Here is a 15,392-nt window from a genome sequence, read left to right as displayed (position 1 = left end):
TGCGAGGGAAAGGAACATTTGTATTGGCCCAAAGCCGCCGTCTTGGCGTGAATGGTACCTTAGACTGGTGACGACTTTCACATCTGCAAGACTATCAACTTGAGAAGACATCGAAACAAATACATCGCCGTGATGGCGACGAGTATTTCGTCGCTTCCACCTGAAGTTATCCATTTGATTGCCGCTGCCGCCCATCTTGATGACCTAGCCAGCTTACGCCTCGTCAGTAAGCAATGGCACGACATATCAACCAAGTTGTTTGGCCTCGCAAAACTTCAACATCCACGTTTCATAATATCGCCTTACAGCTTGCAGGGGCTTTTTGACTTGACGGCGCATCCAATCCTAGGTCCTTGTGTTCAATCGATCGAACTCGGTACATACCGAATGAAGAAATATTTCGTGAATACCCAACCTCGTCTGGAAGCCAGTCAAGCGAACACTGCAGCGCTTACACAGTTCCCGTTCGAGGTCACTGGGTTGCATATAGTTCTCCTCACTAAGGCTTTGGCAAATCTCCACAGACATGGTGTTGTGCCTATGATTGGGTTGTTTGAAGATGTGGTCTCCGTGGGCCCTGGAGAGACGTCTCTTCGCCGTGGTTATGGCTATGATGAGCTCTATGGCTCGGTCAACCTTCTTGAATATGGCGATTCAAGAGCAGCACAAACTCTTATAGCCCTGGTCAAGGCGCATGATAGCTCCGCATGTCCTATACGTGGGATCTCAGTCGATCTTCAGTGGAACTCACTTGCCCGACAAGCAATAACCAGACATCCGGGACTACAACAGCTACTCAAGAACCTCTTAGTATCCAACTCAGGCGAGTTCCGATCTGGCTTGAACCTGACCGTAACACTTACAGAACGCAACGGTACAACCGGATCACACACCCTCAGAATCCATGATCAAGACAAAAGCTTGTATCTGAAGTTTATATCGATAGAAGAATACGAAGGCACGGAAATTCCACAGTTGGACCAGGGAACCTATGGTTCGCTTATCAATGCCATATACCACCAACACTTTGAGAAAATATCACTCGAGCATTGCTCAATCGATACTTCGGTATTTGGTCTCTTGAGAGCACATGCAAAGAGTTTGCGACATCTGAGTGTCTCGTCTTGTATCTTTTATGATGATGAGATTCAAGATGGCATTAATTTGCTTACGACTATTGGACATGGCCTGGCTTTGGAGACATTGGTCATCGTTGACCTCAATTACGAGAATAAACACAGCTTGATCTCAATCGTTGGAGAGGAAGTCAAGGGTGACAGTTCGGCGGAAGTGACTACTATTATTGAAGATCTGGTCAAATCTGTTCGAGCAACGAATGCAAAGATGGGACGAACTGGAGCTGACGATGAGGAGCAACTCGACGACCAGGTGCCTTGATCTCTCTGGAGGCACTCTCAGCTTCAACTATATCTGGAAACGACACTTTCACCAACAGTCCTCCGAAGTGGATACCCATTGACGTTCAGAACAGTCATGCTCAGGGATGTTGGTCTATATTGATGTTTGGGGGCAGGGCTCGAACTCTATCCAGAGTTCTCAAAAACAGCTCTCCTCCCTCGAACAAATTCAAAATTCTTGGACCTATCTCAACTTGCAAGATATCCTTTCGCTATAGCTTATTCAGCACATGCAAATGGCTACTGGCACTGCAGATGCACCCGAGATGAACTGCACACTAGTTCTCCCTCACGAGATATGGGACATCATCGCAAACCTAGCCCACCCAGATAACTTAGCCAACTTGCGGTTCGTCAGCAAATGGCTGAACATCGCAGCAACACGACCATTTGGAATGTCTTTTGCTCATCGCCGGCTTATCGTTCCCCCCTACAGTCTGTAGGGCCTGGTCCAACTGACTGCACATCCTGTTCTGGGAACCTGTTTGGACTCAATCAGCCTGGGCGCATGGCATGTCGATAAAAACACGAGGACTCTGGAACAGATATTGAAGGTGTTGCTCGGGAAGCTGCTCTTGTACAAGGACTTTTCAAGAAGCTGGACACTAAATAAGAGCTTTTGACCGAAGCTCTGAATAACACCAAGTGACTCAACATCAAAGTAGGTTCTAGAATACACGATGATGTAGTGCATGATCAATCCTCATTGTCGAATCTTGTAAACAGCTCATTCTTTGTCACGAATGGGAATGGGAGGGTTGAATTGCGGCCTAAGCAATGCTCGATGAAGCTAAAATGCAGCCTCCCCGGATGTCTCATCAGAATTCTACCTGCAAGTGACGAGCATAGTCTATAATTATAAGAATGCTTCTAATATATAGGTCTAAAGCATTAGTAAAGACCAAGTCTACACACAAGCATTACAAGCATATACACATGACATTCTCGGACGAGATCACACAGCAACTGAAACTCGACCCTAAACAGAAAAGTAACAAAAGGGGTATTTTACATCTCTAAATCTCTCTATTGACGGCCTCAAGCCAGCCTTGCCCGTCTCATCTACGCAGCAGCAGAAACAGAAACAACAGCTCTAGGTTTCCTAGCAAACAACCCAACAACAGCATTAAACATCTCGCTAACCGGCATAAGCGCAATGTTATCCTTATCAAACACTTGAGCAAGTTGCTCAGGTCTGACAACGGGTTTATCGGCTTCTTCGTCGTTCTCAAGGAGGAACACATCAGCGGGCTGTGCTTCTACCTCCATGTCTTCGGGGAGCGCAGGAGTAGATGTTGAGATGGGTGCAGTGGATGTGGCAATGGCAGAGGGAGTGGCGGCTCCAGCGCGCTTGCCGCGACGTGTGCGTACGCCATTGAGGGAGGGAGCAGCAGCACGAGGGACAAGAGTGAAGACCTCGGCAGCAGTAGTCAAGACCTTGTAGCCTCTTCTTCCCTTAGCAGCTAACACAGCCGAAGCCGGATATGGCAATGATTGATTGAACTGTGGAGCAGAGTTTGTAGGGCTGAATATTTGCACACGAGAAGCACCGCCCTTTGTTTTCACTGACACAGCAAAAGTCTTGTCGTCGGGGTTTGTGGTAAGAATGGAGGTGCCAAATCTTGCAGCGCGTTCGAGATTGATGCAGTAGAGTTGCACTTCATCCACGATATCCCAGACTGCAATGGTTTGATCGGCAAGGACGATAAGGTGGCGGTCGAGGAATGCGAGAGCGCGGACAGTGCCGGTGAAGAAGCCGGAGCGTGCTTGCTCAGTAGCTCCATCGGTTGTGTTGATAAAGTGTACGGTAGGGGTTTCGCTGACGTGCTCGAAAGCTTGAGAGACGGCAATGGCAGAACCGTCTTCGGAGTATGCCAGGGCAGCGCCCTTGGGGGGAGGGAGGAGGCGGGATTGATCTGGGACTTCAGCCAGCTCAAGACTACGGTCAAGAGGGATCGAGTGACGGCATGACCAGTCGACGAGACCTTCTGCCTTGCTACCACGAACGACAATGCCATTGCGAAGGCGAGTCTTGGGCTTCCAGATGCGAACACAGCTGTCTTCACCTACACTTGCGAAACCAACCTCGACAGGGTCAGCAACAAGATTGAGCACGCGACCAGGCTGAGCATCGTCGCCTAGCTGATGAGGGCTATCGATTCTTGTCTCCAGAGCCCAAATGTTGCGTTCAGAATCCCAGCGCCAGATCTTGAGGTAGACTTCACGACGGAAAAGACGTTGTTCATCGTTGGAGGACTTGTCAGCGGCCAAGTATTCAACATCAGGGTAAGGAGGAGACCAGTGCTCGGCTGTAGCAAGCCATTGTCCATCGTGGCTGACCTGGAGGAAGGCAACATCAGGAACCTTGATGCGATTACCTTCAGGGCCCTTGTTGTAATCCGTGACCATGTTGCGAGTCAATGCCTGGCGGGAGATGTGACGGTCGTTGGAGATATCATAAGTCTGGAGGAAAGGTCGGGGGGCGGCGGATGAGTTGTGCTGAGAGGATTCGTTGGTAGAGGCAGGTACAGATAGCAGAAGTTGGTCAGGAGATAGAGGATTCAAGGTGGCAGCAGCAGCTCGCAAGAAGCTCTTCTCAGTGTCGACCTGAGCGGAAGTGTTCTTGTCAACACACGATTGAGCCTGGAGTCCAGCAAAGTTGGCAATGGGCTTGAGTTCAGTGGTAGAAAGAACCATGACTGAATTGTCGGCGAGTTGAATGGCATATGAGGTACCGTTCGGCGAAACAGTAAGACGCTCAATCTCGGCGGTCAAGTGAGGAAGGAACTGCTTTTTGCCGGTCGATAATTGCCAGAGCACGAGAACCGTCTCGCGGCCACCAGAAATGAGATAGTTTCCATCCTTGGACCATTTGACAGTTGCGACAGCCTCGCGGTGCCAATGGAGGGTGCGAGGAGTCAAAGACTCAGCGTTCTTGTTTGAAGGGTAAACATTTTCGTAGAGGAAGATTTCACCAGAGACGTTTCCGACCGCGACCGAGATGTTTTCTGTCTTTCCCTTCTTCGACTCGCTAGATTCGGTTCTGCACTCGAGACTTGTCACGCCAGCAGAAACTGTGATCTCGACAAAGTCGTAACGAGGAGAGTCTTCGGAAGAAACACGTTTACCAACGACCAGTTTCGTCGCTGTAGCAGCAACGATGAATTGTCCTTCGACGCGGAGATGGCTCAGAGAGTCCTTGGATGTGTAGATAGTGCGGCCTCCAATGACGATGTTCCAGTCCTCCTCATCATGGCAGATGGCGTACAGAATATCTTGTGAAGCATCTTCTGAGGGTACAGCGGCCAAGGCAGAGATGGCACCCTCGAACTTGATATCGTCTTCTACAGGCGAGCCGGTGATCCAGTTCCAGCGCTGAACACGACCAGTGGATGAAGCAATGTAGAGTTCCTCATCATCAGCGGTCGAAACAGCAAAAGCAGTGGCAGAGCGATCGGGACCAGGCAGTTTCCTCTCGACCAGCGATGTGGCAATTGACAGAACCTCGATTTCTCGGCCGTTGGACGCAAAGATGCAACTGGAAATGGTTAGACGGATTCGTGGAAGTGTAGGCACGATTGAGCATACCTCTCGTCCTGGGAGAAGACAGGATCGTGCAAAACGAACCTGCCTCCCAAGGGCTTGGAGAGCGACCATGGCGACCTGCCGTCAACTCTTGCTTGTGGCTTGTCGACAATCTGGGCCTGGTCGATGGCAACGCGATCGGTGCCCTTTCTTCTGCCTCGCCTCGCCTTTTTCCCTTGACCTGGAGTGGTGACTACTTGTAGCGCATTCTGTTCGGCCGAGCCAGCAGTTTGTGGGAGGTTTGTAGAGGGTGTGGTGAGTTGATCAATGATCTGCGTCTTCGGTGTAGACTTTGGTGTTTGCGTCTTGACGGGTTTGGGAGTGGTTGTAGCCGTGTCCTGGTCGAGATGGTCGCTCTTTTGGCGCTTGGGCAAGGTGGTAGCAGGAGCCTTGTCACGCTGGGAGCGCTTTCTTTTCAATTGTGTGTCGGACATTGTTGCGGCTTCCTATTTGGTGCCTCTTTCCGTGGTTTGAAAAAAAGTTGATGAACCCTCGTCGGCATGCGGCTCCAGAAATTCCTGAGCGCGGAGAAGGCTTGGCGATTTTTTGCGGTCGTCCAACATTGAACCCAGGCCTCTACCATTCCCTCGATTCATCACTGTCGCCCTCTCGCCCATCGCATTCAGTCGCTCCTTCACCGCACATCTCACGAGCTCCCTCATTCCAACGGCAAAATGATTATCCCCATCCGCTGTTTCTCCTGTGGCAAGGTCAGTCAACGAGAACCTGATCCTCACCTCTCTTCCGCAATGCGCTGACACACAACAAGGTTGTCGCCGACCTCTGGGAGCGCTACATGGCTCTGCTGGATGAGGGCATGCCCGATGGGTGAGTTTGAGCCTACACGCGACAACTTATACAACCTTCTGACAAGCTGTGACAGTGACGCTATGGACAAGCTCGGCCTGACGCGCTACTGCTGTCGCCGTATGCTCATGACCCACGTCGACTTGATCGAGAAGCTGCTCCGGTACGCGACAATTTGGTCCATCTTTCATCGCTATCCCACTAACACGTTCCATCAGCTACAACCCCAACGAGCGCGACATCATCAGACAGCGTGTCTAAATCCTCTTCCACAAACGATACCTCTTTTGCATACAACAATCCGGCGTTCTTGGGCAATTTTCAAAGCATGGAGTTCTGGGTGGTCCTTTTCAAGAATGGGCGGTGATGGAATCGATTGAAATTCGAAAAAGTCGACGGGTGAAACATCATGGAAGAGAAAGGAACTTGCAAAGCATTACCAAAAAGAGCCTCGTGGCTAGACAATGCCAACTCACAATACTGTCACTCGAGAAGGGCTCCAACACGAATTGATACCCGTGCCTTTTGGCTCTTGGACTCTCCCGGTTTTTCGCGGCACTTTCTCCGCTCGTTGACTTAGATTGCATACGCGACATCTTCAATTGACGCTGTGGCAGACAACGACTGAGACAGAGCGATCTAGGATTATGCTCTCATAACAGCCAGACGGAATCACGATGAAAACCATCTCCAAGTTTGCACATTGTTCACCAAAAAGCAAAGAGAGATGAGAGAGGCGTATGAAAGACATGCATTGCCATTCGCTCATAAATGGAAATTGTCTCGTAATGCAACGTGGAAAGGGCAGAAGATAAATTGACGATGAATGCCGCTTATACCCCAATGACAAAACCGAAAGAACGAAACAGAAAAAACTCAAGAAGATGCCCAAATCATTCGCCATATCGTACAATGTTGATCCATGAAACGCCATGCATGCATGAGTACCGTTAATGGAAGAAATGCCATGCCAAAAGAACGTGCAATGATGAAAAAGAAACAGAATGCTGTCTGACCGTCCGAAAAATAGGCCGCGTATGAAGTCAAGAACGAAAATGTCGTTCTGAATAGAGGTTGTGACAGATGAAGGGTGTTATGAACAGGTCAATGTAGGAGGATGAGAAAGGTGATCAACAGCAACGACCCTTTCTGACGTTGGTGTTGTCCTCGCTTTCGCCAGCCTCGGATGCATAGCTCACTGCACCGGGAGTATTGGGAAAGCCGAGCCAGCTGCGTCGCTTGTCGCCATGGCCGACTCGGAAGCTGCCTGTACCGCCATTCGGGAGGTCAAAGTAGCTTGGGCCGCCTTCAGCGAAGGGTGTGCGTCCCATGGTGGCTTCGATGGTACGTTGCTGGTCCTGTCTGCGCTGATGCTGATCAACGAGCTTGCGTGTGATGACGCGGAACATTTCTTCTATGCCCTCGCCATCCTTTGCGCTGATCTCGTGGCAGCAGTCCCAGATGTGTTCTTGACCCCAAAAGCCACTGCTGCGGTTGCTGTGTGGTGAGGCCATGGCGGCAAGATTGTTAATGCTAGGAGGTGAGCTGTGCATAGCGCTTGCTGGACGAACACTGCCAGGAACAACTTGGTCTGGGTAGAGCTGCTCTGCAACATAGCCTATGCAGCGCTCAAAAGGAACCTCGCGTTTGGACGGGTCCTCAGCGACAACATCGCTCTTGGTGCCTACGACGTGCAGAATCAAGTCCTCAGAATCTCCCCAGCCAGCCTTGTCGCGCAGCTCTCGCAGCCATACGCCCATCTCCTCAAAGCTCTTCTTGCTCGTTATGTCATAGCATAAAACGGCAGCGTGTGCACCGCGATAGTATAGCTTGCTGATGCTGCGAAAGCGTTCCTGGCCGGCAGTATCCCAGATCTGCAGGCGGATGTCGGTGTCTGTTTCTGGGTCGTGAACGCGTGTGGTAAGGAAAGAGGCGCCAACGGTTGAAGGAGTGCTGGGAGGAAGGAAAGTCTGATGAACGAAACGGTGGACGAGCGAAGTCTTGCCCACGTTCTGAGAACCGAGCACGACCAGCTTGGCCTCTAGTGAGGTCGTGGGTGCTGCTGACATGACTCGGCGGATTAAGAAACAGTATAACAAGAATGAAAGTGACCAATAAGGATTGCGCTGGTGGCGCTCGGTTGGTTTGCGACAGAGTCCGACTTGGGCCGATGAGAAAGGCAACAAGCAAGATCGTTTGTGGCTCTGGCCGACACGCTGTGTCCGTGGGTGCAATATGTTGTCCCAGGTGATCAGTCGTGGGGGTCTCTAGAAGCCGCGGCCGAGCCCCAGCAAGATTTGGCACGCGGCCATCGCCCAAGCGGCGCCTGTAGAAGCGAAAAAAGGAGGGACAGAAAAAAGTCCCTTTGTTAGAATAGAAGAAAAGGGTCTTGGTTGGGCTTCCCTCAGGGACTGAAGTTGTGTTGATGTTTGTGCCTGCCTGATTAGGTTGCTGCCGTCTTCCGACTGCCGTTGGCCCAAGCTTTGACACCTGCTGCACCACTTCATCCTTCTGACCCCCTCATCGACACTTGCAACTGTGAACTTTTGGCATGTCCAGGCGTTCTGTCACCAATAAGTAGGGGTTCTCGGTGCACATCGTGTTGCACGCATTCATGTTGTGTATCGAGGCTCATACGTGGAATTTGGACCTGGCAAGACGCCCGAGCATCTGCGGCTTCGCTATCTCGAATCTCACCATTGCACAACGTCTTTATTCATGTGCTGCATACAAACCGTTGAGCCCCCTCCCTCCACACTGATAACGGTTCTAGATCTTAGGCTCAGCCCGCCGTGAACCCTGTTGTCCTTCTATCATGGTTTCCATCTACGACTTATACCCATCACGAGAATGTGGCACCTTTGACATTTCACCGTGAACTCAGACCTTGATATACAGATCTTTGGCATTGTTGCGAGTGTTTACTCTGATCAGGGTTTTGCCGATGAAAACACTCTACACCCACACCTTTGTGCGTACTGATTGTCAGCAGAGAGACTTCATTTGTCCAGTTCCCATTGCTGTGGGTCGAGGAATACTTGGTGAGATGAGAATCCACTCGCCAAAGGCTACAGCTCGGAGAATACTTCATATCATATAGGAAGCGGTACCCTGCATGCAGCATATCTTAGGAGGATCTTATAAGATTCCTTGTCATGAAGATGGCAGACGAGCGACACTTATATACTGACTTAAATTCTTGAGGATTGGATCTAGGATTTTAGCGACGAATGTCATTAAGGCGTCACCATATCTTGCACCGATCAAATGTCTCGTGGTTCACCGTTGGTTACATCCTTTCGGGCTAACGCTCCTGCTGTCACCATCCTATACCGCTCATTTTCGGAAATCATCGGACCATGCTTCAACCTCTGATCGAGACCATTGCTTTGCTTTCCAGAACACGCATAGAGGTTCTAGCAAAGCAGCCGATTGACATTTCGGGACTGTTTGCGAATGAGGGATTACCCAGTTAGGAAGTACTATCGATTTGTCTCTGGTTCATGACGCCCAAGGATGCTCCCCACCGTTGTTGCTCTATCTTGTTCGTCCCGCCCTCGACTTTTGGTCTCTAGCTGTTGCTATGTCGATGGTCTCTGGCGTAGAGAACCAGTAATGCTACCCCAGTATTGATCATGCCGTTGAGGTGTCTCAAAACTTGCGATTCGCCGCTTTGATCCTCGAGTCTGGGTGGGAGTGTGGTTGATACCTAATCTTCGTGTTTATTCCTAAATCAAGTCTGCGACTTGTCGAAATGCCTTTGTACAGTACATTGATATGTTTTTCAAACCTCTAGGTACTAATCGTGATAATTTACTACTTACTTAATTTACTAGAGTCACCGCTGCTATCCAACAAGTATGCGCTTCCACGGTGCAGCCTTATCAGGTGGCCTCGTCCTGTCATCTCTATCTGGTGCTGCAACTCAGGAAACACCTGCACATTCGAAAAGCCATCATGCACAACCATCTATTCGAAGACCCTCGAGCAGCCCAGACTCTGATACTAGGAGAGATTCTGTTTTGGGAATGCTCAAGAAATTCCTCCCTGATGTGAACATTCCAGTGGCATTTGGATTCAGCAACGACCGAAACTCAGACGAGAGAATGCAGAGAAATCGTGATAACTGGACTTCAGATTCTTTTTCCGACGGGAACCCCGATGAACAGCCTTCTGATGATTCAACTCCCTCGCATCCTGTCGAGTCTGCCACATCGAAGACGATGGCTTTCCCGCGACGTGCGTTGTCCACAGCAAAACCTTTGACACGAAAATCATCGAGTCATATTTCAACGAAGAAGAGCAGCACGGCACGAGTGACGAGTAGTGGCCAGCTCATCAAAACGTCGTCACAGAAAACCAGCTCAACCAGAAAGACTGTGTCTGTGATACGCGGAGCATCATTACCGAAATCATCGACTCGGACGACGACTTCCTCAACACCAAAGGCTAGCTCAAGCAGGACATCGAGTTCGTCTCAAAGGGTTTCAAGTTCGTCGCGGCTCACTAAGCCCGTCCGAGGTTCCAAACTTACGAATTCGATTGCTTCGAGCTCGACACGAAAAGCGGTCAGCTCTAGTTCGAGTAGACATACGAGTAGTGTCAAGTCATCGGTGGCCACACAATCGGCTTGTAGCGCGAGGAAAGGAGTCACAATCTCTCTCGAGCCGTTTGACAGCTCTGTATCAGAAAGCTCCAGTGCAAATCAGAAGTTGTCCAGCTCTACAAACAAGGCTTCCAGCTCTTTCAAGACGCCTTCTGTACCGACTCAAAGTGTCAGCAGCGCGCCAAAACTGGCCGCTAGTTCCTCCCCTCAACAGTCGCAAAGCTCTAGGAGGCTAATGACAGAAGAGGGTTCTGGGCAGGAGAGCTCGTTCGGTACGACTCGGGTCTCAACAAAGGGCAGTGTGCCTGATCTACTGAGTAGACCCACGAGCAGTGTTATCCCTGCATCTCGTGCCTCTTCACAACCTACCATCGTATCGAGTTCGCAGAATGCCGCTTCAACACCCTCGAAGACGACGAATGCTATTCGCGGCTCTGTTTTGGAATCCTCGTCAGTATCTACCGGAGCTCCGAGTGCTGCCCGTGGTTCTCTCCCTAAGAGTTTGACTGCTCAGGATCATTCGACTTCTCAGAGTGCCTCGCTAGAGGCAGCAACCACTAAGAGCAGTTCGCGAGTATGTCGAGGCATGGTGTCCTGCCCGCCCGAGGTCTCTGCTCATACCTCGCTAATGTCGGCACCACTCTCCTCCAAGCAAACCCTGACTTCATCTGCCGCAAGTCATGATTTGAAGCCGTTGTCCTCAGTTACAGGAGGAGATGTAGCAATTAAGTCTGATCAGACGAATCCGCTTCGAGGTCAGCTTCCATCAAAGCTGAGTACATTTTCGGCCCTCACAACATCATTGCTCTCTACTTCCACTGGCCTATCAGGATCAAGCGGCTCGTCGTCTTTCAAATCTTCAGCTGTTCGCGGTCAGCTGCCTGTACTTGGTAGCTCGTCTGGCAGACTAACAGCTTCTAGTCAAGGCCCGCAAGCTTCTCAAACATCGAGCTCTTCTCACGTGTCCCCTGCTGTGGTAATCGGGTCTGGAAACATTGGAGAGCATTCTTCCGAGTCGGCAGCATCATCTTATTCAGGTCGAGAGACTGCATCAAGCTTGAGTACTGATCCAGCTGTTGATACGAGCCGAGTTTCACTTCCTCAAATCACTTCGACTCCCAGCACTTCAGTGACCCCCAACCTGCTACGGTCAACAGCAAGTGTCTTCCCTGGATCTAAAGATGCCCCTGTGCCAAGGGTATCAAGCACGTCTGACCCACCTCTGTTGTCTTCCTTCAGCAGTAGCGATATACAACGTAGTGGCATTATGACAGGATCTACATCATCATCCACCATAATACATACTACCAGTTCTTCTGTGTCTGGTTCAAGCAGTGAAGATCTGTCGGGCGCCAACACAGTTAGCAGCACACTTGTCTCGCTTGGCAATGCCTTTGGGACCTCTCCAACTTCTCGGTCGAATTCTTTGATAAGCCTCGTTCTGCCCACCAATGTAATCTCCGTACCTGGGCTTTCGTCATCAGAAGGCCTTAGCGTTGCAGAAACTTCGACTGAGTCAGTCACGCCTTCTAATACTGTTGTCACTGCAGATGCAGCAAATCGCTCTCGCACAGCGTTGTCAAGTCAAATATCAGCTTCATTTGGAGGACTCTCATTCTCGAGCAACGTGGGCTCAACAAGCACAACATTTGGATTCAGTTCGCAAATCGCCTCCACGGGGCTACCTATCGTTGATCCAACTCGGTCGACTAGTATTTCGATCATCGTACCTGGAGTGCATTTTACAGGTTCTTCGTTGCTTTCAAAGTCCGAAAGTATCAGTATTGAGCTGCCCACGAGTTCTGGAGAGCTTATTGTAAGCTCCTTCTTGACTGCTGCCGAGAGTGCATCTCATACGGTGGATATCGTGGTTTCCGGTAGTGATACCTTTACAAGCTTTCTTAGCACGCTCACGCAAACATCGAATGATGTTTTGTCGATTGGGAACACTCTTAGTGGATCTCCCCAAATTACACTGCCTGCCGAGCCGTCAGTCAGTAGTTTAGCTTCTACAAGTGACGCTGGTCCATTGCCAACCGTGGCACAGTCTGTGGAGCCCTCGATCATCCCACCGTCCAGCACGTCCCTTGCCTCGATCGGTTCCAGTGCTATCTCGGGAGTTTCTCTTTCGAATGCAGATCTTCCTGGTCCATTATCATTACCGACTGCCATCATTCAAAGTTCTGCCGCAGATGGAAGCACAAGCGATGTCTCTCCGTACGCTGGCTCAACACCGACTCCCAATGTGTCCTCTAGCACTTATGCATACAACGTCAATCCCGCCTCAAACATTGCTACCCAGAATAATGGTCAACTGTCAAGTCTGACATCTTCTGGTAGCAACACTCAGCCTAGCCAGACCCCAGCTCAACGAACTAGCATTGACTCCACTTCACAGCTTACACAGACGACAAGCAGTACAGACAGTGCAACATTGCCTACGACGACGAGTAGTAGCTATGTGCAGGATACGGCTTCTGTCGACGGCTCTGCAAATTCTTCAGGTCAGCCTGATATCGACGAAAGTGCCACATCTTCGCTCTCACTCTCACAAGCCTCCACCACTATCGCGACATCAAGTGAGACCACGGTGACCCAATCTTTTGAGCAAGCGGCGTCGACTTCACACACAGCCTTCTCTCCCACAACTTCGGTCTCGGTTACATCGAGTTCTCCTAGCCCGGACACGTCCAGCGATCCAGAACCAAGCCAAGGTCAAGCAACATCAATCAGCATCACCGGTGTTAATAGCAATGGAGACTCAAGCACAACTGGACAGGATGCGTTGGTAGCATCGACTACCAGCGTAGCCCTACAAGAGACCATCTCTGCGACCCTGGGACTATCCTTAGGTGCTTTACTGTCTTCTGACAGCATCTCACTTACAACGACCGAGATAGGAGCGACTACTGCCTCGTCCGAACCTACGTCTCTGTTTACTCAGTCCACTCTGGCTGGCGTTGAGACCATCTCGGACACATATAGCATAATTTTGCCTTCCCTCGCTGAATCGGATCCAATTTCAACAGACCCTGTCTTAGCATCTGCAAGTACAGATAGCATCCTCGATCCTGCCCGGACATCTGTAACCTCACCAGACCTTGGATCGCCTACGAGTGGTTCTTCGGTCGATTTGAGCGACAGTGAGGCAGCCGCGACGACGACCACAATCGCAGTTACCTCTTTGTCCGATCAGCTATCGGTCAGCGAAACGAGCACACTGCAAGAAATTCTATCATCTAGCATTCCTGTTGTTGGACCGGCCTTGAATCTGCCGAGCTCAGAAACCTCATCGGCGATCTTGCCCTCGGAGACTTCTGTTGATGCAGTGCAGACAAGTTCTATCGATGGCTCTGTGGAGAGTCTCACGATTTCGGATATCCTTCCAAGTGCAACAACGAATACCATACCTTCCGAATCAGAGATACTATCGTACGACGGTTCGGAGACCTTCGATATTGGAGGTATCTCAAGCAATATCGTAGCTTCGACCACATTCGAGTTGAGTGACTCGCCAAGTCAAGTGTTATCTACAGACGCCACGGTATCTAGCACATATGCTATCAGTGCTGGGTCCTTGCCCACCACAGCCACCGGGTCTGACTTTTCATCAACGGATCTGCCGCTCGATCCAGAGAATGTTACTTCAGAAACTGGAATTGTCTTGCCTGCCGCTGAAACACAGGCCGCCCTTCCTACAGCTTCTCTTGGGCCTATCAATTCTTTACTGTCTAGCGTCGTATCTGACACTCAGACACTTGATATTTCGCAGCCTTCACAAATCGCAGATGAAACATCTATCTCATCTGCAGAAGATCAAGTTTCCACGTCTCTGAGCGCTGAAGCGAGCATACCCACTGAATCAGCACCTGGTGCAGATCTTGAGTCCGCAACCGTCTCAGGTGCCCTTTCCAGCTCGTATATTCGGCCCACCGAAACTATAGCCTCTGATATACCGTTGGACATAACGACGACTGTGATAGACCTCGATTCTGATGCCAGCGAGACCTCTATCTTGCTTCCGACTTCAATCAACGTGAATCAACAGGTTCCTGACATCACTACCTCGGCCGATGAGCTCGCTACAGCGTTGCCTGGTTCGAGTGTTGACAATCTGCTCGCGAGTTTGACCTCACTGGTATCTCAAGAACTGCCAACAAGCACGTATTTGCAAGACGCGTCAGCTGTTAGCTCCATAACCGAGGACCTTACTACATCGTTGCCTGCCTCAATTATTGATAATCTGCCCTCATCCTTGACCTCATTGGCGTCTGAAGATCTGCCAACAAGCGCACCTGTGGACGACATTTCAGTCACGATGATCTCCATCCTCCCTGCCGCAACTTCTGGCATCTCAAGCGAGATCAACGATCTTTCTGCAGCTGTAAGCAGTATTGTCAGTCAGCCTCTTACTGGTGACATTTCTCAGCCTACCGAGCTGGTCAGCAGCATTATTGATGATATTACCACCGATCTGTCGGGTGCAGCAAGCAGTACCATTGACGAAAGCATTCTAACGATCCCCTCAGATGCTGGAGCAGCTGCCGCTTCTCTTGTGGATAGCTCTCCTGCTGTATCTAATCTTCTCGCTGCAGCTTCCAGCATCTCGAGCGATTTTAGCGATCTTCCTGCAGTCACAAGTAGCATCGTCAATGAGGCTGTTCCTAGTGACCTTTCTCAGCCTGCCGAGCTGGTGAGCAGCATATTGGACGGAGTCAGCAGCGATATCCCTCTGACCACCGACCTTCCCGCTGCAGCAAGCAGTACTATTGATGGAAGTATTCCAATCCTCGTCTCGAATGCTGGAGCAAGTGCCAGTTCTCTTGTGGATGTTGTGTCTGATCTACCTGCCGCAACTTCTAGCTCTGTTAGTGACTTGACCAATCTTCCTGCAGCCGCAAGTAGCGTTGTCAGTCAGGCTCTTCCCAGCGACTTTACGCAGCCCGCGGAGCTGATTAGTAGCATGACCGATGGAG

The 15,392-nt window shown here is 50.4% G+C and overlaps 4 protein-coding genes across 4 annotated transcripts; 2 read left to right on the top strand and 2 right to left on the bottom strand.

Moving 5' to 3' along the window:
- Window positions 1-132: 132 nt before the first annotated feature.
- On the top strand, window positions 133-1,398 carry M437DRAFT_83256 (uncharacterized protein; the record flags this gene model as incomplete). Its single annotated transcript, XM_041027899.1, has 1 exon — window positions 133-1,398. One exon carries the CDS (start codon window positions 133-135, stop codon window positions 1,396-1,398), a length of 1,266 nt encoding a protein of 421 aa, XP_040881342.1.
- Window positions 1,399-2,480: 1,082 nt separating this feature from the next.
- On the bottom strand, window positions 2,481-5,437 carry M437DRAFT_45195 (WD40 repeat-like protein; the record flags this gene model as incomplete). The annotated part of the gene is made up of 2 exons (XM_041021037.1): window positions 2,481-4,956; window positions 5,007-5,437. The coding sequence occupies 2 exons, from the start codon at window positions 5,435-5,437 to the stop codon at window positions 2,481-2,483; spliced, it is 2,907 nt and encodes a 968-aa protein (XP_040881341.1).
- Window positions 5,438-5,677: 240 nt separating this feature from the next.
- M437DRAFT_74146 (DNA-directed RNA polymerases N/8 kDa subunit superfamily) lies at window positions 5,678-6,071 on the top strand (the record flags this gene model as incomplete). Its single annotated transcript, XM_041026183.1, has 4 exons — window positions 5,678-5,713; window positions 5,773-5,831; window positions 5,887-5,973; window positions 6,029-6,071. The coding sequence occupies 4 exons, from the start codon at window positions 5,678-5,680 to the stop codon at window positions 6,069-6,071; spliced, it is 225 nt and encodes a 74-aa protein (XP_040881340.1).
- Window positions 6,072-6,940: 869 nt separating this feature from the next.
- On the bottom strand, window positions 6,941-7,879 carry M437DRAFT_74144 (ras-domain-containing protein; the record flags this gene model as incomplete). The annotated part of the gene is made up of 1 exon (XM_041026182.1): window positions 6,941-7,879. One exon carries the CDS (start codon window positions 7,877-7,879, stop codon window positions 6,941-6,943), a length of 939 nt encoding a protein of 312 aa, XP_040881339.1.
- Between the last annotated feature and the right edge of the window lie 7,513 nt (window positions 7,880-15,392).

The sequence above is a fragment of the Aureobasidium melanogenum genome, assembly GCF_000721775.1.
Source record: "Aureobasidium melanogenum CBS 110374 unplaced genomic scaffold scaffold_6, whole genome shotgun sequence".
Lineage (NCBI taxonomy): Eukaryota > Fungi > Ascomycota > Dothideomycetes > Dothideales > Saccotheciaceae > Aureobasidium > Aureobasidium melanogenum.
The sequence above is the reverse complement of the archived record's forward strand: the minus strand, read 5'-3'. Positions and strand labels throughout refer to the sequence as shown.